Raw genomic sequence first — 15,587 nt, 5'->3', positions numbered from 1 at the left:
GGCAAGAAAATAGAGAAGCGACAAAAAGAAAAAGATAATGCGTTAGCTGGGAGTCGAACCCAGATCTATTGCTTGGAAGGCAATAATGCTAACCGCTACACCACTAACGCTTGCTTGTGATAGGTGGCAAACTTTATGTTATATCATGGAACGGCAAAAATGACACGAGGTAGTTTCTACTGCGCATCTCAATTGTTAAATGCTATGCGGCCTCAAATACCTGCGAATGCTAGCATTGTATAAATTTCGGAGAGGAATACCCCGTGTACTCTTCCGTACGTGTTGATGATTTCCACCTTCAGCCTAGTATGGCTGTGGCAGTCACCGACTTATCTTTAGATCTCTGCACCGGTCACTATATATAACTGCCTAGTTGCTTTCCAAGAACAAGTTACAACTTCCGAAAAGAGCACAAAGGGTGAAGCGTGGAAATATGTCATCTGTTAGAGAAGTTTATGGAGTCAAAGATTTGTATATTTTCGGCTGCATCCTGCGCGATAAGCATCAAATCAGTCAATGGTGTAGCATCAGACGGTCATCCAACCAGGGAGTATTCGAAGGTACATCAATCTCGTTTCTCTAGTCATCCAGAGGGTGTATGCTTATTATTACATGTGATATTTCATCTCGACTCCATGCAATATAGGCATCAGACTCCACATGTCCTGGGGTTTAGACGGAGTTTAGGCGTATTTACGGCGTCTGGATACCATCTCCGCTTCGAGTGTCGCGAGATTACGACCCATATATAGTGCGTCAAGGCATGAATAATAAGGCCTTTTTATCCTTCGTCACATCGTCCGCATTATCGAGCGAACCTCCGTCGATGTCAACAATAATGTCCCAAACGCCATCCACTGTCGTGCTCATCACAGGTAAAAACCATCAACATAATTGCCTTCGAGCCGGGACTAACCATTGCAGGCGCAAACTCGGGCATCGGCTTCGCAACAGCCCAAACCATCGTCTCAGCCTCGCCAGACTACCATGTCATCATCGGCAGCCGATCTCTCCAAAACGGCCAGAATGCAGTCCAAGCAATTCAGTCCTCGAAGACCACGAAAGGCTCTCTTTCTAGCATCCAACTAGACGTCACGGACCCTACCTCAATTACATCCGCCGCAAAGCAAATCGAATCGCAGTTCGGCCGTCTCGACATCCTGATCAACAATGCGGGTGTCTTCTCACAGGCCCCATCAACCAAAACAGCAATGGAGGAGACCTTCGCTGTCAACTCTATCGGGCCTGCGCTGGTCGCCGAGGCATTTAATCCTCTATTGATAAAATCCGCTCGTCCTTACTCGATTTTCATCTCGACTATCCTGGGATCGTTGTCTGAGGCGGCTGATCCCTCGTCTTCGGTGCACTATTACGATGGCGTGGCCTATCGGATGAGCAAGGCTGCGCTGGATATGTTGGTTGTACAGCAACATAAGCTTTTTGGACCTAAGGGGATTAGGGTATTCGCTGTGTGTCCGGGGTTGGTGAGGTCGAATCTGAGAGGGAAGGAGGAGGAAGATGTGTCTGCGGGAGGAAGGGCGGGCGATCCGATGGTCCCAGCGGAGATGATTTTAGGTATAATCGAGGGGAAGCGAGATGCTGATGTAGGGAAGTTTTTGCGTGGTGATAGGGTGTTGAATTGGTGAAGTCTATCGGTAAATGGTACAATTGCGTGGTAACGATCAGATGAAGTTGGTTTTGTTGCACGAAGGAGATTTATATCGAGGATGATCTCGTTCGGAGCTGGTCTGCCCGAAGCCGAAGAAACCGATCAGAGGCGTTACTTATACAATTGAGGCTCAAACGTTGAATGCTGTCGATATAAATACAGCACTTAGTCAGAGATTCTGCTAAGCTTAGAGAATGATCACTAGAATTGCAACTGCACTGTCAAGTCCTTTCAAACATCGAGTGTCAAAGCACAACAAAACGAACATGCTATCCTTCAGAATGACCCAAGGACTTTCTGCGAGAAGGCCTGAACCCATTCAGCCACATCCTTAGCCTCCCTCAAGTGAACCAAGAGATGGCCCTCGCCCTTGACAACCTCCAAGCGCACATCCGTGTTAACAAGCCGTTCCTTGATCTCCACAGCATCCTGTAGCGGATACGTCTTGTCATCCTCGCCTTGAATCAGGAGAACCGGCACGCGAATTTCCCCAAGTCGATCAAGTACCGCATCCCTTTCCATCATCGAGTTCAACGTAGGATCCACATTCTCAGCGCCGGAATGGCGCTGAACCCAGTCCTGCTTGATCCGAGTCGCACGTGGGCCCTCGACATCAGGATTCCCGCCCCAGCTGAGGATAGCGGCGTTCATGATCTGCTCGCTGGGAGCAGGTGTCGCAACCCAGATATCGCGAAGCTGGTAGAAGGCGCTACGTTGAGCGTCGGTTGCGGCTGAGGCGTTGGAGGCGAGCAGGACGAGGCCGACGAATCGGGTCTGGTCGAGTAGAGCCAGGCGAAGGGCGATCATCGAGCCCATGGAAATTGCGGCGATCAGTACGTTTGAGAGTTCGAGTTCTTTCTGCGGGGTATTAGCTGTGCTATGGCTGTATGGGTTGGATAAATAATTCATACTAAGAGAGAGAGGACATCCTCCGCTTGATTCCAGAGAGTATATTCTTTGCGGCCGGCGGTGGTCTTCCCGTGGCCATTCAAGTCGATACGGAGGAAATTGACATTTGGCAGCTGTGGTGCCAGAAGCTGAACTGTCTCTTCCCACATTGTCGATGACATCCACGAAGCATGGATGAAAAGAATGGTGGGATTGCCCTTTTGCAGGGGTGCCTCTGTCTGCCAATAAAGGCCGTTGCTGGCGAATCCGGAAGACATGATGATTTTTGTATGTATTTGGGTAATGGTTTTGTTCCTTGTGTCTGTAGTTGGAGTTCACAAAGGCGTTGCATGTGTGTATTTATATTTTGGACAATTGATGGAATGGCATCGTTATGCTTCCGGTTAAGGTTGGAGTATAACGTTATGCGGACATCGTTATGGGAGGATCTCGCGAATACGACCTATCCTGAAAAGTCATGGTATACCCTCGTGTTCATTACTGAATTTTGTGTCTCGAACAACTCTAATATACTAGAAATTGCCTAGCGAGTAATCTAGCCCAGCCACATTTTCGTAGCCCTGTGCAAAAGGCTGCTCCTGATTGCACTGCAATATTTACCTGGAAACGGACAAATGCAAAGTACCTACCAATTCTGGATGTTTTACCTCCTGATTACCAGTACAGGACTATCAAACTGACACAGAGTTCGTTGCAACTGAAGAAAGAACAGTGTGTAACACAATCCCACTCTCAAGAGCTTCTGGTATGCGTGATGCAACAGATTGCTACCTAGGATTACCTTCCTGTCTACAACACTAACCAGCTACCGAATTGTACTGGGCAAATGCAATGCCTCCGAACTTTCTGGTAAACTTGGATTGACTAGAACAAAGTCTGACGAACAGAAGAACAGGCTCAATAATCAGTTCAGCGGGTCGCAAATCACATCAAAGAAATACCTCGCTATGCTGCTCATATGCATCAAGTACTATAATCTTTCTGCCCCGTCAAGCCGGTTCTGCTTCCCTGGCTGCGACGGTTGGGGCCAGCGCAATTCCCTCCTCTTCATCTGACATTTCTTTGCCGGGGTTCCGCAAATTCCTGAGACTCGAGAATTGTTGTTTAAGCCATTGTATCACTTTGTACCAGGCTGGAGTCGATAACTGAGTGACCTTATTGCGTAGCTCCATGATCTCTCTAGTTGTAGTTATGAGCTCATCACGAAACCCCATGTTCTCTTTATGAGCGACACACAGCTCCTCCGTCACTGTCTCCAGAGAAGATGCAGTACTTGCAAGCTGGGAGGAGAGGGAGGTATTCTTATCATTCAATTTCTCCACCTCCTGATTTAGGATGTCGATCTCTGACTGCAAGGTCTGCTTATCGCTTTCCAAGTCCAGGTTGAGAGACTGAGCTTCATGTAGTTGAGCAGTCGTTGCCATCAGCTCCCTAGTTGCTGACTGTTCCTTGCCTTGCAAATCTTTATACTTGTCCTTAGCAGACTCAACATCCGCCTGCAATTCTGTGTTCTGCCTACGCAGTTTCTCGCACTCCGTAGTTAGGTTGGTTTCCTGGTTCTTGTAGCGTTCTTGTTCTTCCTCGGCTCTCTTGAGTAAAGTTGATAGGCGAGAGTTCTCGGCAGAGAGTCGAGAGTTTTCCTCTTTCTGGTCCTTGAATCTCGCTAAATCCTTCTGCAGCTGAGCACAAGTCGCTTGGCTCTCCACTAATTCCTTCTTCAATCGTGCATTTCTGTTGAGATGCCGACGAAGGACCACAGAAAGAGCATCCTTACAATCCTCCTTGACTAGGAGCAACCTTCTACACTCGTCGACCTCTTTCTGCAGTTCCTTCAAATCTTGAATGATCTCTTCCCGTTGCTCGTCGTACGTCCCGCTGATACCCTCGACACATCCAAGGATATCCTCCCAGTTAGCCACAACCTTATCCTCCTGGTGAATATGCCACTTGCACAATCCCAATCGAGCAATGGACCGAAGTTCCCTGTTGGTCACATACTGCGGCGGTGTCCTGGACATAGTATCTAAGATGGAAAGAATGGCCCTATACCTAGCAGGCGGCAGATCACACCGACATCGACCGCGGAGTCCACTGGGAGAGTGTGGGCGTGCCAGACCAACGCATAACATGCCTCGGCCTGAGGGGTCGGTGATTTGGAGAATAGTATCGGGATCCCAAACGGCTGACATATTGCACGCTTCTGTTGTTGATTCAGAGTATGCAAGAGAGAATGTGGGACGATGGTGAGGGGTTTTTATGCTGCTGCGCCGCATTTCTGACCCTGGTCATTTTGGCCAAAAATAGCAGCACAGCCTTTTGGTGTCGTACTTTGAGCATGTATCATGTCCTAATAACTCACAGCACCAATGACTGACCTAAAACACAGACTTATTCATGGTTCTTCCGATCCACCCCTGCCATCGCCTGTCCTATCCCCGGAGACTGCGCTGGACCACTCGATGAGATACATGGAGATCACCGAGCTACCGGAGAAAGCAAAAAGTAGGAACGTCAAACAAAGAATTAGAATAATAAAAAGTGTCATTCACCTCAGTGGCCTTCTAGGCCCGACACCAACAAGAAGCTGCTGCCAGAAACTTGTCACGGTTCGGTCAAAGAACTCTACCTTGCGGGTATAGCAATCAAGGCCGGAGCCATTGGTCTGCAGCATATCAGTACTGTTTCAATATAGATGTATCTCGAAGAGGCACTGGCTCCGAGCATTCGACGTCTCTGGGCCGCATACATTTGGTGCTGAGAATCTACGGCTGTCCACTTTCGAATTTGCACTCTGCATGAGAAACCAGTACACCAGAAGATATTGAGACATAAAGTATCTAAGGCCAAAGGTATGCCGCGAAACGGGTTTGCAAGGGTCCCTAAATCATCACGGAGAATTTGGAACCTTACTGGAGGCTTGTCGCAGTTGGGCTGCAGTGTTTTGCATACGTCTCAGGCGGGAGGGATCAACGTATCATCACAAGCCGGTATAATGAATTCGAACCTCCTTCACCCCGCAGTTGGCTCTTCCTATGTATCCCTGTACCAACAAACTACCAGAAATGACTACCACGATCAGTCTACCGTACTACGCAGTTGATTTGCCTTGCTAAGTGCCTACAGAAGCTGAAATTAATGAGGCTTCCGATATTGCCGAGCAATATGGAGGACGGAGAGTTGTTATGATTGAGCCCAATCTTGTCGTGAAGTTTGGAGAGGGTGTAGGCCTGCTTGCGGGAGAGAATATGATATTTGTTTGTCATAACACCAGCATACATGTCCCTTACAAGCACGAATACTGGGAAGAAATACATCGTGATGGAACGGATTGCTGGCCAGAGCCTCCTATCATCATGGCCGCAGTTAGGCTTCCCTGAAAAGGAGACTGTCGTCAGTACGTTGCGTCAATACTTTATTGAGCTACGACAGCTTCCGTCGCCGAGCTATTATGGCAGTCTGGGCAAACGACCTCTCCTCAACGGGATATTCTGGGCAGGGGAACCAGATCCGGCCGTCAATGGTCCGTTCACCTCCAATGAAGACCTCATCGAGGCGATGGCCAGAAAGCATACCCACGCCTTTGGGACTTCAATTAGAGCGGACGTCCTTCGCCACTGTCTACCACGTGTCCTCCATGATCAGCGCCCAACATCCATTCATGGTAACTTTCAAAGGAAGAACATAATGCTGCAAGCTAAGGAAGGCGATGCCGGCGATGATAGCGCTAAGCTGCAGGTCGTGGTTATTGACTGGGAAAAGTCAGGCTGGTATCCAGCTTACTGGGAGTATTGCCTCGCTTATTGCGCGTTACGGTTTGATGACGATTGGTGCCTCTGGGTTGATAAAGTGCTAGACCCTTTTGTCTCCGAAGCTGCTTTGCTGTACCAGATACGTCTGGAGTTGTGGTCTTAGGGGTATAAAGTGCTTGACCTCTCTGATTTTCGAAGCGTACATTATCCACTAGGGAAGCGAAATGGAAGGCAACAACCTAGAAGAAATCAGTCTTGCGCCAATTTCCGCCCCCTCCCCTCCCCCCGACAAAAGCCAAAAGGTGTCCAGAGAACCATCTCTAGCTAGTAGGGATGATAGCGGAAGGGTCAACACAGCAGCAATGGCACGATAATGCTCATGACTAAACTATATTGATATCCTTAGCTATATTAGAGAAACCATGCAATAGAAACCACTTTTTAGAACTCCTCATTATCCCACACCCGTCCACATGTATCGCCAGCTTATTTGCGGCATCGTTTTCTGAATAGCGAGTGGTCGTGGTTTTGCCAATTGTCCGGGTTCTTCCCTCGATACTCCCAGCATGTGCGGCAAGCATGGTTCCCAACCGGGCCATTTTGCCCAGGAGACACCGGCGCCCTTCTTGGGACAACCAGGACACTGGCAGACCCTATCCTTGGGCTCTGACCCATTCGAGTCCCGGCCGTTCGCCCTTGTGGTTCTTGGCCCAGGAATCGCAGGTATTGCACATATATGTGCCATTATCCTGGGGGACCCAATGTGGGCCCTGCCCCTTTCTGGGGCAACCAGTGTTGGCACAGAACGTGCCCTCTGGTATCCGCTGCGTTCTCGCCGGCTCCACAGTCGGGTGATTATGCCGGTGATTATCCTTTTTCAGCTGGTTGGAGCACCTGGTGCAGATCCTGCGGCCATCCTCTTTGCGGATACGCTTCAGCCGGTCTTTGCCTGTGACGGGGCAACCATCACAGGCACACCGGCCAAACAACTGGTGGACATGTGGCTTGGATGCCCCACAAGTTTTTGCATGCTGGTGGCATGCATTGCACATTTTTGTGCCATTTGGCTGGGTAAAATTATCTCATAACCAATTTTATTATAGCCACCGCATTGGCAGTGACGACGTTGAATCTCCTCGTCGGAGACAGGCAGAGTTGTCGAGAAGCGACATAATTGCTGATAGGTCCTTTTGCACGTCCTATAGAACCACCCGCCGTTGAGGGAGTGCAATGGTCCATTGGGGGTTTTTGCTGGCACGTAGTGGCATGGCTGGGATCCATCCTTTATTTTGACTTGTCTGGCTGGATGTTTCCCAGAGACAAATGGGATAATGTGCGAGAGCCGCGTTTTCGCAGCTTATATTCGCGCTTGGCTTCGGGGTCCCATACATATGAGACAACGCCGTGATAGTCGTCCCGCTTAAAGCACATTGTCTACGGGCTCGGTCGATCTTTCTTGGAGCTTGACTGCGTCATTTCACAACTTAAACGTCGATATGAACCAGCAGCCCTGGGCCAGGCGGACTTGCTCGAGTACAACGTAGAACCACGCATGCACTACCACCAACTAGATAATAGTTCGTGTGTTGAGCAAGTGCATGCTCACCTCCGTGGCAGGCTGCAGGTCTTGCTTTCGCCGTTGCCCCTTGCCTCTGATTCCATTTGTCTCCAGTATGCTCAGCAATCCAAGGCCGGATATCGCGACGAACGCAGGAATGGTTCGTATAACACCCAGTTTAAGTCGTTAATATAAGAAAGAGTTCGATCCACCTAATCATTCGAAGCCACAATGTGTTCGTTTTGTCACTGTGTCAAGTTTGTCCTGAAAGGTTAACTGAGATCAGAACAATAAAATGGTCCAATTTACCGAATTCCAGAACTGTCCAAACTCTTGCTGATTTCCCCAGCGTCCACCCAGGGTTCAGAGATGAGCTTGTAGACAATCTCTTCATGACAGTTCAGACTTGAAATAGTATCAGAAACATATTTAATGGGTTCAATCTATGTGGATGTTTTGATTTTGAAAATCAATTCGGACGACATGGTTGAACAGTTGGTAAAGATGACGATATGGAAGGGAGGGATACATGTTTCAGGCTCAGGGAGGTAGGGCATTCACTAGAGCAGCCTGTTAAAAAGCTTACATTCACTGCCAATAGTCTACTCAATCCTGGACACTTGTTATTCAAAGTGAATATCATTCTAGCCAAGTTGAGTGACATCATCTAAGTCTAATCTCTCGACAGGGATACTCGCGATTCAAAGTGCGTTCCTTCGGCAATGCTGAATATAGTCTCCAGAGGTTACCAGTCCGTCTACTGGATTGATATAGTTCAACGCACTATGCCTTGTCCAGCTGGGTGCTAGGTTCTGGCAATGATCAGTCTCTGACTATGACTTATTCAATATCACTAAGTTTCAGCCAGTGGTTTCTAGATTGCTTTGATTTTGTCAATGCTGTTAATATTACCATGCCTTCAAGGATAGGGTTTGAGTTTGTCACAAGCTATGCAATATAACTGCATTATATAGGTTGGTATATCCCTATGGTCTGTGTCCATTATTGACTACTCTCCTGTACCTTTCGCTTATGTGCCAACCTCTTGCTCCTGCGTCGATATTCCGATGCCCTTCGACAGGCCACACATTCAGCGTCTTCATCAAAGAAATGCTCATCCCTGAAGAGTCAGTCACCATGAGACGTCACCCTTTGCAAACGGGGATACTCACATGTCGAGCTCACACTCATGGGGAGCATCCTGTGCGCAGCCATAGCACACGGGATGCCGATATGTACAATCGTTCAGCACTCGTATGATCCGACTCCACATGTCGTACAAACTACCAGTAATGATCGAATTGCGTTGACCACACTCCTGGTCCTCCCTGCAAACCGAAACACGTTCGATGCGAACAGGAGGTCCATACTCTACCCTCTCAATCTCGACCCATCCCTCTCCATTGTCGACTTGCCAGTCTTCCTCCCGCACACAATCCCACATATGCGTCTCCATCGCCGGCGTAACATCCTGATCAAAGCACACTACCCACAGCCCCTTCTCCTCAACATCATCCCAACATCGACAGCCCTCAGGTACAACGAGGACAAAACTGCGATATCGCCAGTCATGACCGTAGGAATACTGAGTCCAGAACCGCTCTGTACATGCCCATGTCGGGACGATATGCGGCAAGGGCTGTTTCCCGCGTAACTTCCGCACGGCTTCCTCGGCGTCCTCCTCGTTATCGGCTGTAGCCCTTGCCTCCCTGTGCATTTCCTCTAGGGCGTGTTTCCTGTAGATCTTCTCCGCGCGGTGGTGGTCCATGCACTCTTCGATACTTCCCAGTGGGGAGTAGACGTCTACACGGGGCCAGTAATTGTGTAGATTTCCACAGTTTGTCATACCATAGCTACCGAGTAATTTGGAGCCAAGTTCCTCTGGGGTCTCTTTCAACTCGGACAGAGTATACAAGTGGATGCTCAGTTTAGTGATGGTGGATGGGTTGGAGCACGAGCTCGGCGTTCCTCCAACCACCGTATAGCTGTTTCCCCCATGATCGCGGAAGACTTTCGGCTTGTGGTTATACCGACGTCCAAACGCGACTTGCTTCGTTCGTGCCATGGTGTCTTGAATTGGATGGGGGAGGAACTCATTGATGGAAAATGAAGGTTCACAGAATGCCTCCATGATTCAAAGTGGGACTAGGCAGCTGCTTACCTAACACTGAGTTCATGGAAGAAGATAAAGACCAATGGAATGGGTAGTTTACTCTATTAGCACTGTACCTTCTGCAGTAACTGCAGACATGGTCCTCTTTTTCGGAGACTGACGCAAGAACAGTCCATACAGTGTGGAATTTCTTACATGAAACATATGACAGGCCTATGAGGAAGTAATGATGGCTACACTAGCATTATAGGTGTAACACTTGTATTATGTGGATGTCGAGGAGGTGATGCGCTATATCATCATCATCTCGCGCACGATTTGCCAGGTTTATAAGATGCTTCTAGCCCTAGAGTCTGGGCCGTATTGGTTAATAATTATAGGATCTGGATTTCACCAAGGCTCTGTTCACTTTGTTGTCCGAAATACCAACGAACTCCTTAATCAGGAAGACGGAAACGAAAACTTGTAACACGTCACTTGACCCGACCCATCACCGATGAAAAGAATATTTTTGAACATCTTCCAGGTGTGCCATGGATGTGCAGGTCGTTGACCCGCAGGGATATAGAGAAGACTCTTCTCCTCCCGAATCACCCACTCGCCGTCATATCTCAGCCCGTCAATTACAGGCCATGTATATGCATCTTTGACTGCACGTTGCCTGTCAGAAGACACCGGGGGAGATGCCAGTCCTTCCTCGGATGCCGGCAGCTGCGGACTGACAGAGCCATCGTCGAGGTTCAATCGTCCCAGGTTCGTCAACAAGAATTTGCCATCGTCGGAGAATGACAGCGCACACATTGCTTCTCCCTCGAGCTCGAAGGTATAGGTGCAGGTTCCGGTAGCAGTATCCCAGAGACATAACATGCCGTCAACGGACGAAGAGGCTAGGATCTTGTTGTCCGGCGAGAAGGCTGCCTCAAGAATGTCATCCTGGTGGGGGCTGTCGAGAGTCTGTTGGACATCGGTGGCTATGTTCAGCAGGAAGATCATCCGGGATGAGGAGGCGGCCAGGAACTTCCCATCGGGGGAGAAGCATGCATCGTGGATCGAGAAGCCCTCGAAACTGTTTTTAGAGGATCCAGTAACGGGATCCCAAAGCTGTAACGTATTTACGCTGCCACCAGCGAGGGTAGTACCGTCTGGAGAGAAGACCACCATCTTAATGCATTCCCCCACGCAGTGTTTGAGGGTGTGCAGGAGGCTGCCCGTCTCAACGTCCCACACGCAGGCGGTGTCATCCCCCGCGATAGATACAAAGGTTTTGCCGTCTGGAGAAAAAGTGACGGACCCGGCGCTTCCAGTGGGGTGCGTGAGTGTATGTGTGCAGACACCGTCGGTGGTCCAGAGTTGCATGGTGCCACCTGCAACACACAAGAGAACGGTATCGTCCGGAGAGGAGGACAAGAAACTGACTGAAGCGCTAAGCCCTGGCGAGGTTTGTTCCGCTTCGCAAATTGAGCCGTCCCAGAGTCTCACAGACATGGTGGGTTCAACGGACGCGAGATAGTTGGCGTTTGGTGAGCGAGAGATTGATCTAACGCCTCTCAATCGGCCCTGAAGAATCTGCTTGCAGATGGGATCTGCCGCATCCCAGAACTGCACTTTACCAAACGAATTGAGAGCGACGAACCGGCCATCTGCCGTGAACCCATTAAAAGGGTTGAAGTAGTCTTCGTTCAATTCGTGGCTGAAAGTCGCGCTTTCGACATCCCAAATCGCCGTTTGCTTCCAAGAACACAATGCGAGAGTCTTGCTATCCGGCGAAAACGCCGCGGAGTGGATATGCTCCGGAGACTTGGGTAGTTGTTGTTTCACTGCCCCAGCAGCAATATCCCATACCTGCACTTCCCTGTCTGTGCAAGCGGCAAGAAGTTTGCCGTCTGGCGACAATGCAATGGATGTCAAGCTGTAGTCGGCGACATCCTCTAGAGTCTTGTCACATACCATGCCAGCGGTATCCCAGAGACCGACTGTTCTACCGGAAGCCACAGCAAGACATGCACCGTCCAGTGAAAAGGCCGCTGCTGAAATGGAACCATCTGGAAAGTCGAGGGTCATTTTGCAAGCCTCGGTGGTAACATCCCAGAACCGCACTGCACTTTGCGCAACGGTAGTAAGGGTATTACCATCTGGTGAAAACGCCACTGCGTAAACCTCATGATCCTCATCGCCCTCCTCCAGAACTCGCTTGCAGCCACCAGTTGCAAGGTCCCACAGCTGCAGTCGCCCAGATGTAGCCAAAACGAGGACCTTTTCATCCGGTGAAAAAGCGACCGAGGGGAGCCGGAATGTCGGGGGTTCAAAGGCCTGCAGGCAAGCATTCCACGCGTCACCGACGCCTTGGACAGACTCGATAAATGACAGCCTCTCCTTCCAGAACATGTTTCTTACGTCGCTTCTTGTGGGGCTGAGCGCAAGCGCAGTTCCGTATGTCTGTAGTGGGTACTGTTCGATGGTCGTCCGATGCCTGCGGACGAAGTTTTCAGCGTCCTTCAAGACACTAGCGAACTTGACGCCTTTGCTCGACGAAGACTGCAATCCTAGTTAGATATAGTGCATGTGACTGCTGAGTGGGCTACTTTCCTTCATATAATTGTTGAGTTTTATGATGGACAATTGTCCACTGGCCAGCTTATGCATGATACTCAAGCTCTCGAGCCAGTGGAGGAAATGAACCTTGAGAAAAGAAAAGATCTCCCCGTCATCAGCGAACAATTGACAATTCTCGTCCGAGATTTGACCAACTTCGAGAAGATGATCGGCCCAAAACTCGCACGAGTACCGTAGAGCAGCTAGTGGATCTGGATAAGGAATCACGATATCGTCTGATTGGGTTCCTTCCTCGATGCCGCAAATGTTGCGCTTTAGCCCCGATTCTTCTGCAGACATTCCTGCGATTGAGCGTTGACAGATGTCAGCATGGACTTGCGCGGGTCCGCGCTTCTGGAGCCGTGCCTCGAAATTTGACATCAGCCATTCACGGGCTGAGAGGTGCACAAGAGAGACGGTGTTGTCTTGAACTGTCAGGAGCGAGCCGCATTCTTTCACAATTCGGCCCGGTATGTCATCTGGGTCCAGGCCAGCGATGACGTGCAGCTCATCGAAAGACAGTGGCCGGTAGGCAAGGCAAACAGCAGCCAAAACACTCCGGCAATACATGGGATCTTCATCTTGGCCCCTCTCAACTTGGTTCATCAGATGGTCGTATAGTGTGAGAAGATCATTAGGGCATTTCTTAATCTTTCTCATGGCATACAATCCAGGAGTATTCTGGAGCTCTTTGAACACCAAGGCCACCCACAGGAACGTATTCATGGCTCGCTGACGAATCTCGCGTGAGATTTCCTCTTGAATCTTTGGTGTGTATCCCGGCCTTTTAGCCAGCTTACTCAGATGGTGGTCGATGTATGCGTTGACAGCGTCTTTGCTCCGAACGTCGAGCGCGCGGATGGTGCCTGGCGCGTCCCGCTCCTTGAGCTTCTCGTAGACGTGGACCTCGGGCCGACTGGAGACTAGCCACCTGACCTTGTCTGTTGCGCGGAGGGACTCTGACATGAGCTCGATCAAATGTTCTCTCCCCGGTGTTCCCTCCTCGCATTCATCCAGAGCGTCGACGATCAGGTAGACGGGCGAGAAGCTTTCGTCAGCCAGCATTTCTAGGAACACTCTCTTCAGCGTCCAGAAGGCTTGACTATCATTGAATCGGCTTCCGCTTCGGTACTTGGCCAGTAGATGGGAGGTGAGCTGTGGTTGTCGCTGCAGGAGTAACCAGATCAAGGATCGCAGAGCGGAAGTTGCGTCTTTGAGGTTTTGAGAGGCACTCTGGCAGAAAAAGTATGTCAGGTTGGCCCCCAGCTGTTCCTCGAGTTCCCGAATGATGCCGATCAAGAGCATGGTCTTCCCCGTGCCAGCTGGCCCGTTGATCCACAGCAAACGACATGGATCTTGGACATCCCAGTTTATCCAGGCAGCGTATTGCTCCGTCCGGAGCACCCATTCGTAGGCTTCCCTAAGCAGTGTGTCCTTGCGCGCTTCAATATCGTCCATCTCACTCTGAGGGTCGACTGCATCGAAGTCTCGGAGGCATTTTGCGGTCTCATCGTCCAAATGCATCTTCTTCTGATCATCGTTTTGCTGCCGAATATCCTGACGCATACCGCCCAGAAGCTCATTCCTCTCTTCCCCATCCTTGACGATTTTGCCAGTCATGTCCCTCATTTGGAGTGTGGTAAACTGCTTCAGATAATCTTTGACCACGGTCTCGGCTTTCTTGACATCCTCCAAAGCTTCATCCCAGTCTTGCAAGTTGAGCATCTGACGAAGGAACTCTTCAACTTGGTTTCGGTAGTAGGAGCAGACGCTCTTCATCTGATACAAGAGCAGAGCTTTGTAGAGTTTGACAAGCGTGCTGTTCAACTGATCCCGGACTCCTTCGTAGTTCTCCTCTCCAACTTTGATGTACTCCTTGCTCAGAATGTGTTCGGACAAACTACAATACCAATCCATGTTGGCGACCACATACTCCATGCCGGCTTGGTTCGCCTGCGAGGCTTGCATCGGATTTATGAGGACCTGCACGGGTGTCAGGGGGAAATAGTACTACAAGAGGCCTCTGACAAGCCAAGCTCACTCACCTGTAGTACGACGCAGACGCCAGCCCACGGCAGAGCAGCCTGTGGAATATTCCCGATCGCGGTGTCAATCAAGCCCTTGGCCTTCAAGAAGCCGTCGGCCACAATGCCGACCCCTGTTGCGACGGCTGACGTCCTCGCGATCTTCTGCACACCGTCCCTCACCAGCTTCTCCATCGCTAATTGTCGTTCCACTGGGTCATCCATTTCTGCCAGGACACCGTCCGCTGTCCCAGTGCCCTCCGGCTGGAGGGTCTTTGCCATTACCCTCACATACGACTTCACAAGAGCCGCCTCCTCTACCTTCAGGCTGTCATATGCTTCATTCCAGAGAATCTGCGAGGTGGTAAGCTCCGAAGTGCCGTCAACGGCCGCCTCTGGCTGCTTTGTTGCTGGGCCACCCTCACGGTCGTTCTTGCCAGCTTGTTGTCTCTCAGAAGACCCATTGCTCGAGGCACCCGGCTTTTCGTTCCTTGTGGCAGTGTCATGCTCCTTGTCTTTGCGACTCCCACATGAGAACCAGCACCTTGGCATCGTGACAGTACGAGCCCGGATCGATGGCTACCGTGTCTAAGTAATAGGTATTGTGGGACTGTTTACGTTGGAGTTATTGTTGATCTGTCTGGCTTACTCAGGGAGTAGGCACCATCCCCACTCCTTACGGGGTACCTCCGATCTCACCAGCAGCGGCTGAAACGTGGCGTTGCACCTGCGGCTGAGGTAGCTGTCAGCCTGTCACCAGACTTCCTCCCAAGGTCCAGACTAGATAGTTGCTGTGGAAGGTGAAGTCTAAGTCAAACAGAAAAGCCCTGCGGCCGCAACATCAATTGTCCTAACCTTCCTTATCTCTGCCTCCTGTTTCCCTCTGCAATGAAAAAAAAATGTTACAGGGACGAGATCTCCAGCGAGTATTCCATTGACTCTGGGCTAAATCTGTAGGCTGTAATTAGCGCCT

General features: G+C 50.2%; 6 protein-coding genes and 1 non-coding gene across 7 annotated transcripts; 2 read left to right on the top strand and 5 right to left on the bottom strand.

Moving 5' to 3' along the window:
• Nucleotides 1–38: 38 nt before the first annotated feature.
• Nucleotides 39–110, bottom strand: ALT_t068. Its single transcript has one exon. It is a non-coding gene; the product is annotated as a tRNA-Gly (tRNA).
• Nucleotides 111–838: 728 nt separating this feature from the next.
• ALT_2775 (putative short chain dehydrogenase/reductase) lies at nt 839–1,646 on the top strand (the record flags this gene model as incomplete). Its single annotated transcript, XM_033561341.2, has 2 exons — nt 839–875; nt 925–1,646. 2 exons carry the CDS (start codon nt 839–841, stop codon nt 1,644–1,646), a joined length of 759 nt encoding a protein of 252 aa, XP_033417232.2.
• Nucleotides 1,647–1,945: 299 nt separating this feature from the next.
• Nucleotides 1,946–2,835, bottom strand: ALT_2774 (alpha/beta fold hydrolase; the record flags this gene model as incomplete). Its single annotated transcript, XM_033561340.1, has 2 exons — nt 1,946–2,527; nt 2,581–2,835. The coding sequence occupies 2 exons, from the start codon at nt 2,833–2,835 to the stop codon at nt 1,946–1,948; spliced, it is 837 nt and encodes a 278-aa protein (XP_033417231.1).
• A 732-nt stretch (nt 2,836–3,567) lies between these two features.
• On the bottom strand, nt 3,568–4,596 carry ALT_2773 (uncharacterized protein; the record flags this gene model as incomplete). Its single annotated transcript, XM_033561339.2, has 1 exon — nt 3,568–4,596. The coding sequence occupies one exon, from the start codon at nt 4,594–4,596 to the stop codon at nt 3,568–3,570; it is 1,029 nt and encodes a 342-aa protein (XP_033417230.2).
• A 1,258-nt stretch (nt 4,597–5,854) lies between these two features.
• On the top strand, nt 5,855–6,490 carry ALT_2772 (uncharacterized protein; the record flags this gene model as incomplete). Its single annotated transcript, XM_089599429.1, has 1 exon — nt 5,855–6,490. One exon carries the CDS (start codon nt 5,855–5,857, stop codon nt 6,488–6,490), a length of 636 nt encoding a protein of 211 aa, XP_089456172.1.
• Nucleotides 6,491–8,887: 2,397 nt separating this feature from the next.
• On the bottom strand, nt 8,888–9,950 carry ALT_2771 (uncharacterized protein; the record flags this gene model as incomplete). Its single annotated transcript, XM_089599428.1, has 3 exons — nt 8,888–9,005; nt 9,058–9,688; nt 9,734–9,950. The coding sequence occupies 3 exons, from the start codon at nt 9,948–9,950 to the stop codon at nt 8,888–8,890; spliced, it is 966 nt and encodes a 321-aa protein (XP_089456171.1).
• A 489-nt stretch (nt 9,951–10,439) lies between these two features.
• Nucleotides 10,440–15,166, bottom strand: ALT_2770 (vegetative incompatibility protein HET-E-1; the record flags this gene model as incomplete). The annotated part of the gene is made up of 3 exons (XM_089599427.1): nt 10,440–12,533; nt 12,678–14,573; nt 14,636–15,166. The coding sequence occupies 3 exons, from the start codon at nt 15,164–15,166 to the stop codon at nt 10,440–10,442; spliced, it is 4,521 nt and encodes a 1,506-aa protein (XP_089456170.1).
• Nucleotides 15,167–15,587: the final 421 nt, after the last annotated feature.

Source organism: Aspergillus lentulus (genome assembly GCF_001445615.1).
Source record: "Aspergillus lentulus DNA, contig: Alt05, strain: IFM 54703, whole genome shotgun sequence".
NCBI classification, from domain to species: domain Eukaryota; kingdom Fungi; phylum Ascomycota; class Eurotiomycetes; order Eurotiales; family Aspergillaceae; genus Aspergillus; species Aspergillus lentulus.
Note: the sequence above shows the minus strand (reverse complement) of the source record. Positions and strands in the feature narration are given on the sequence as shown.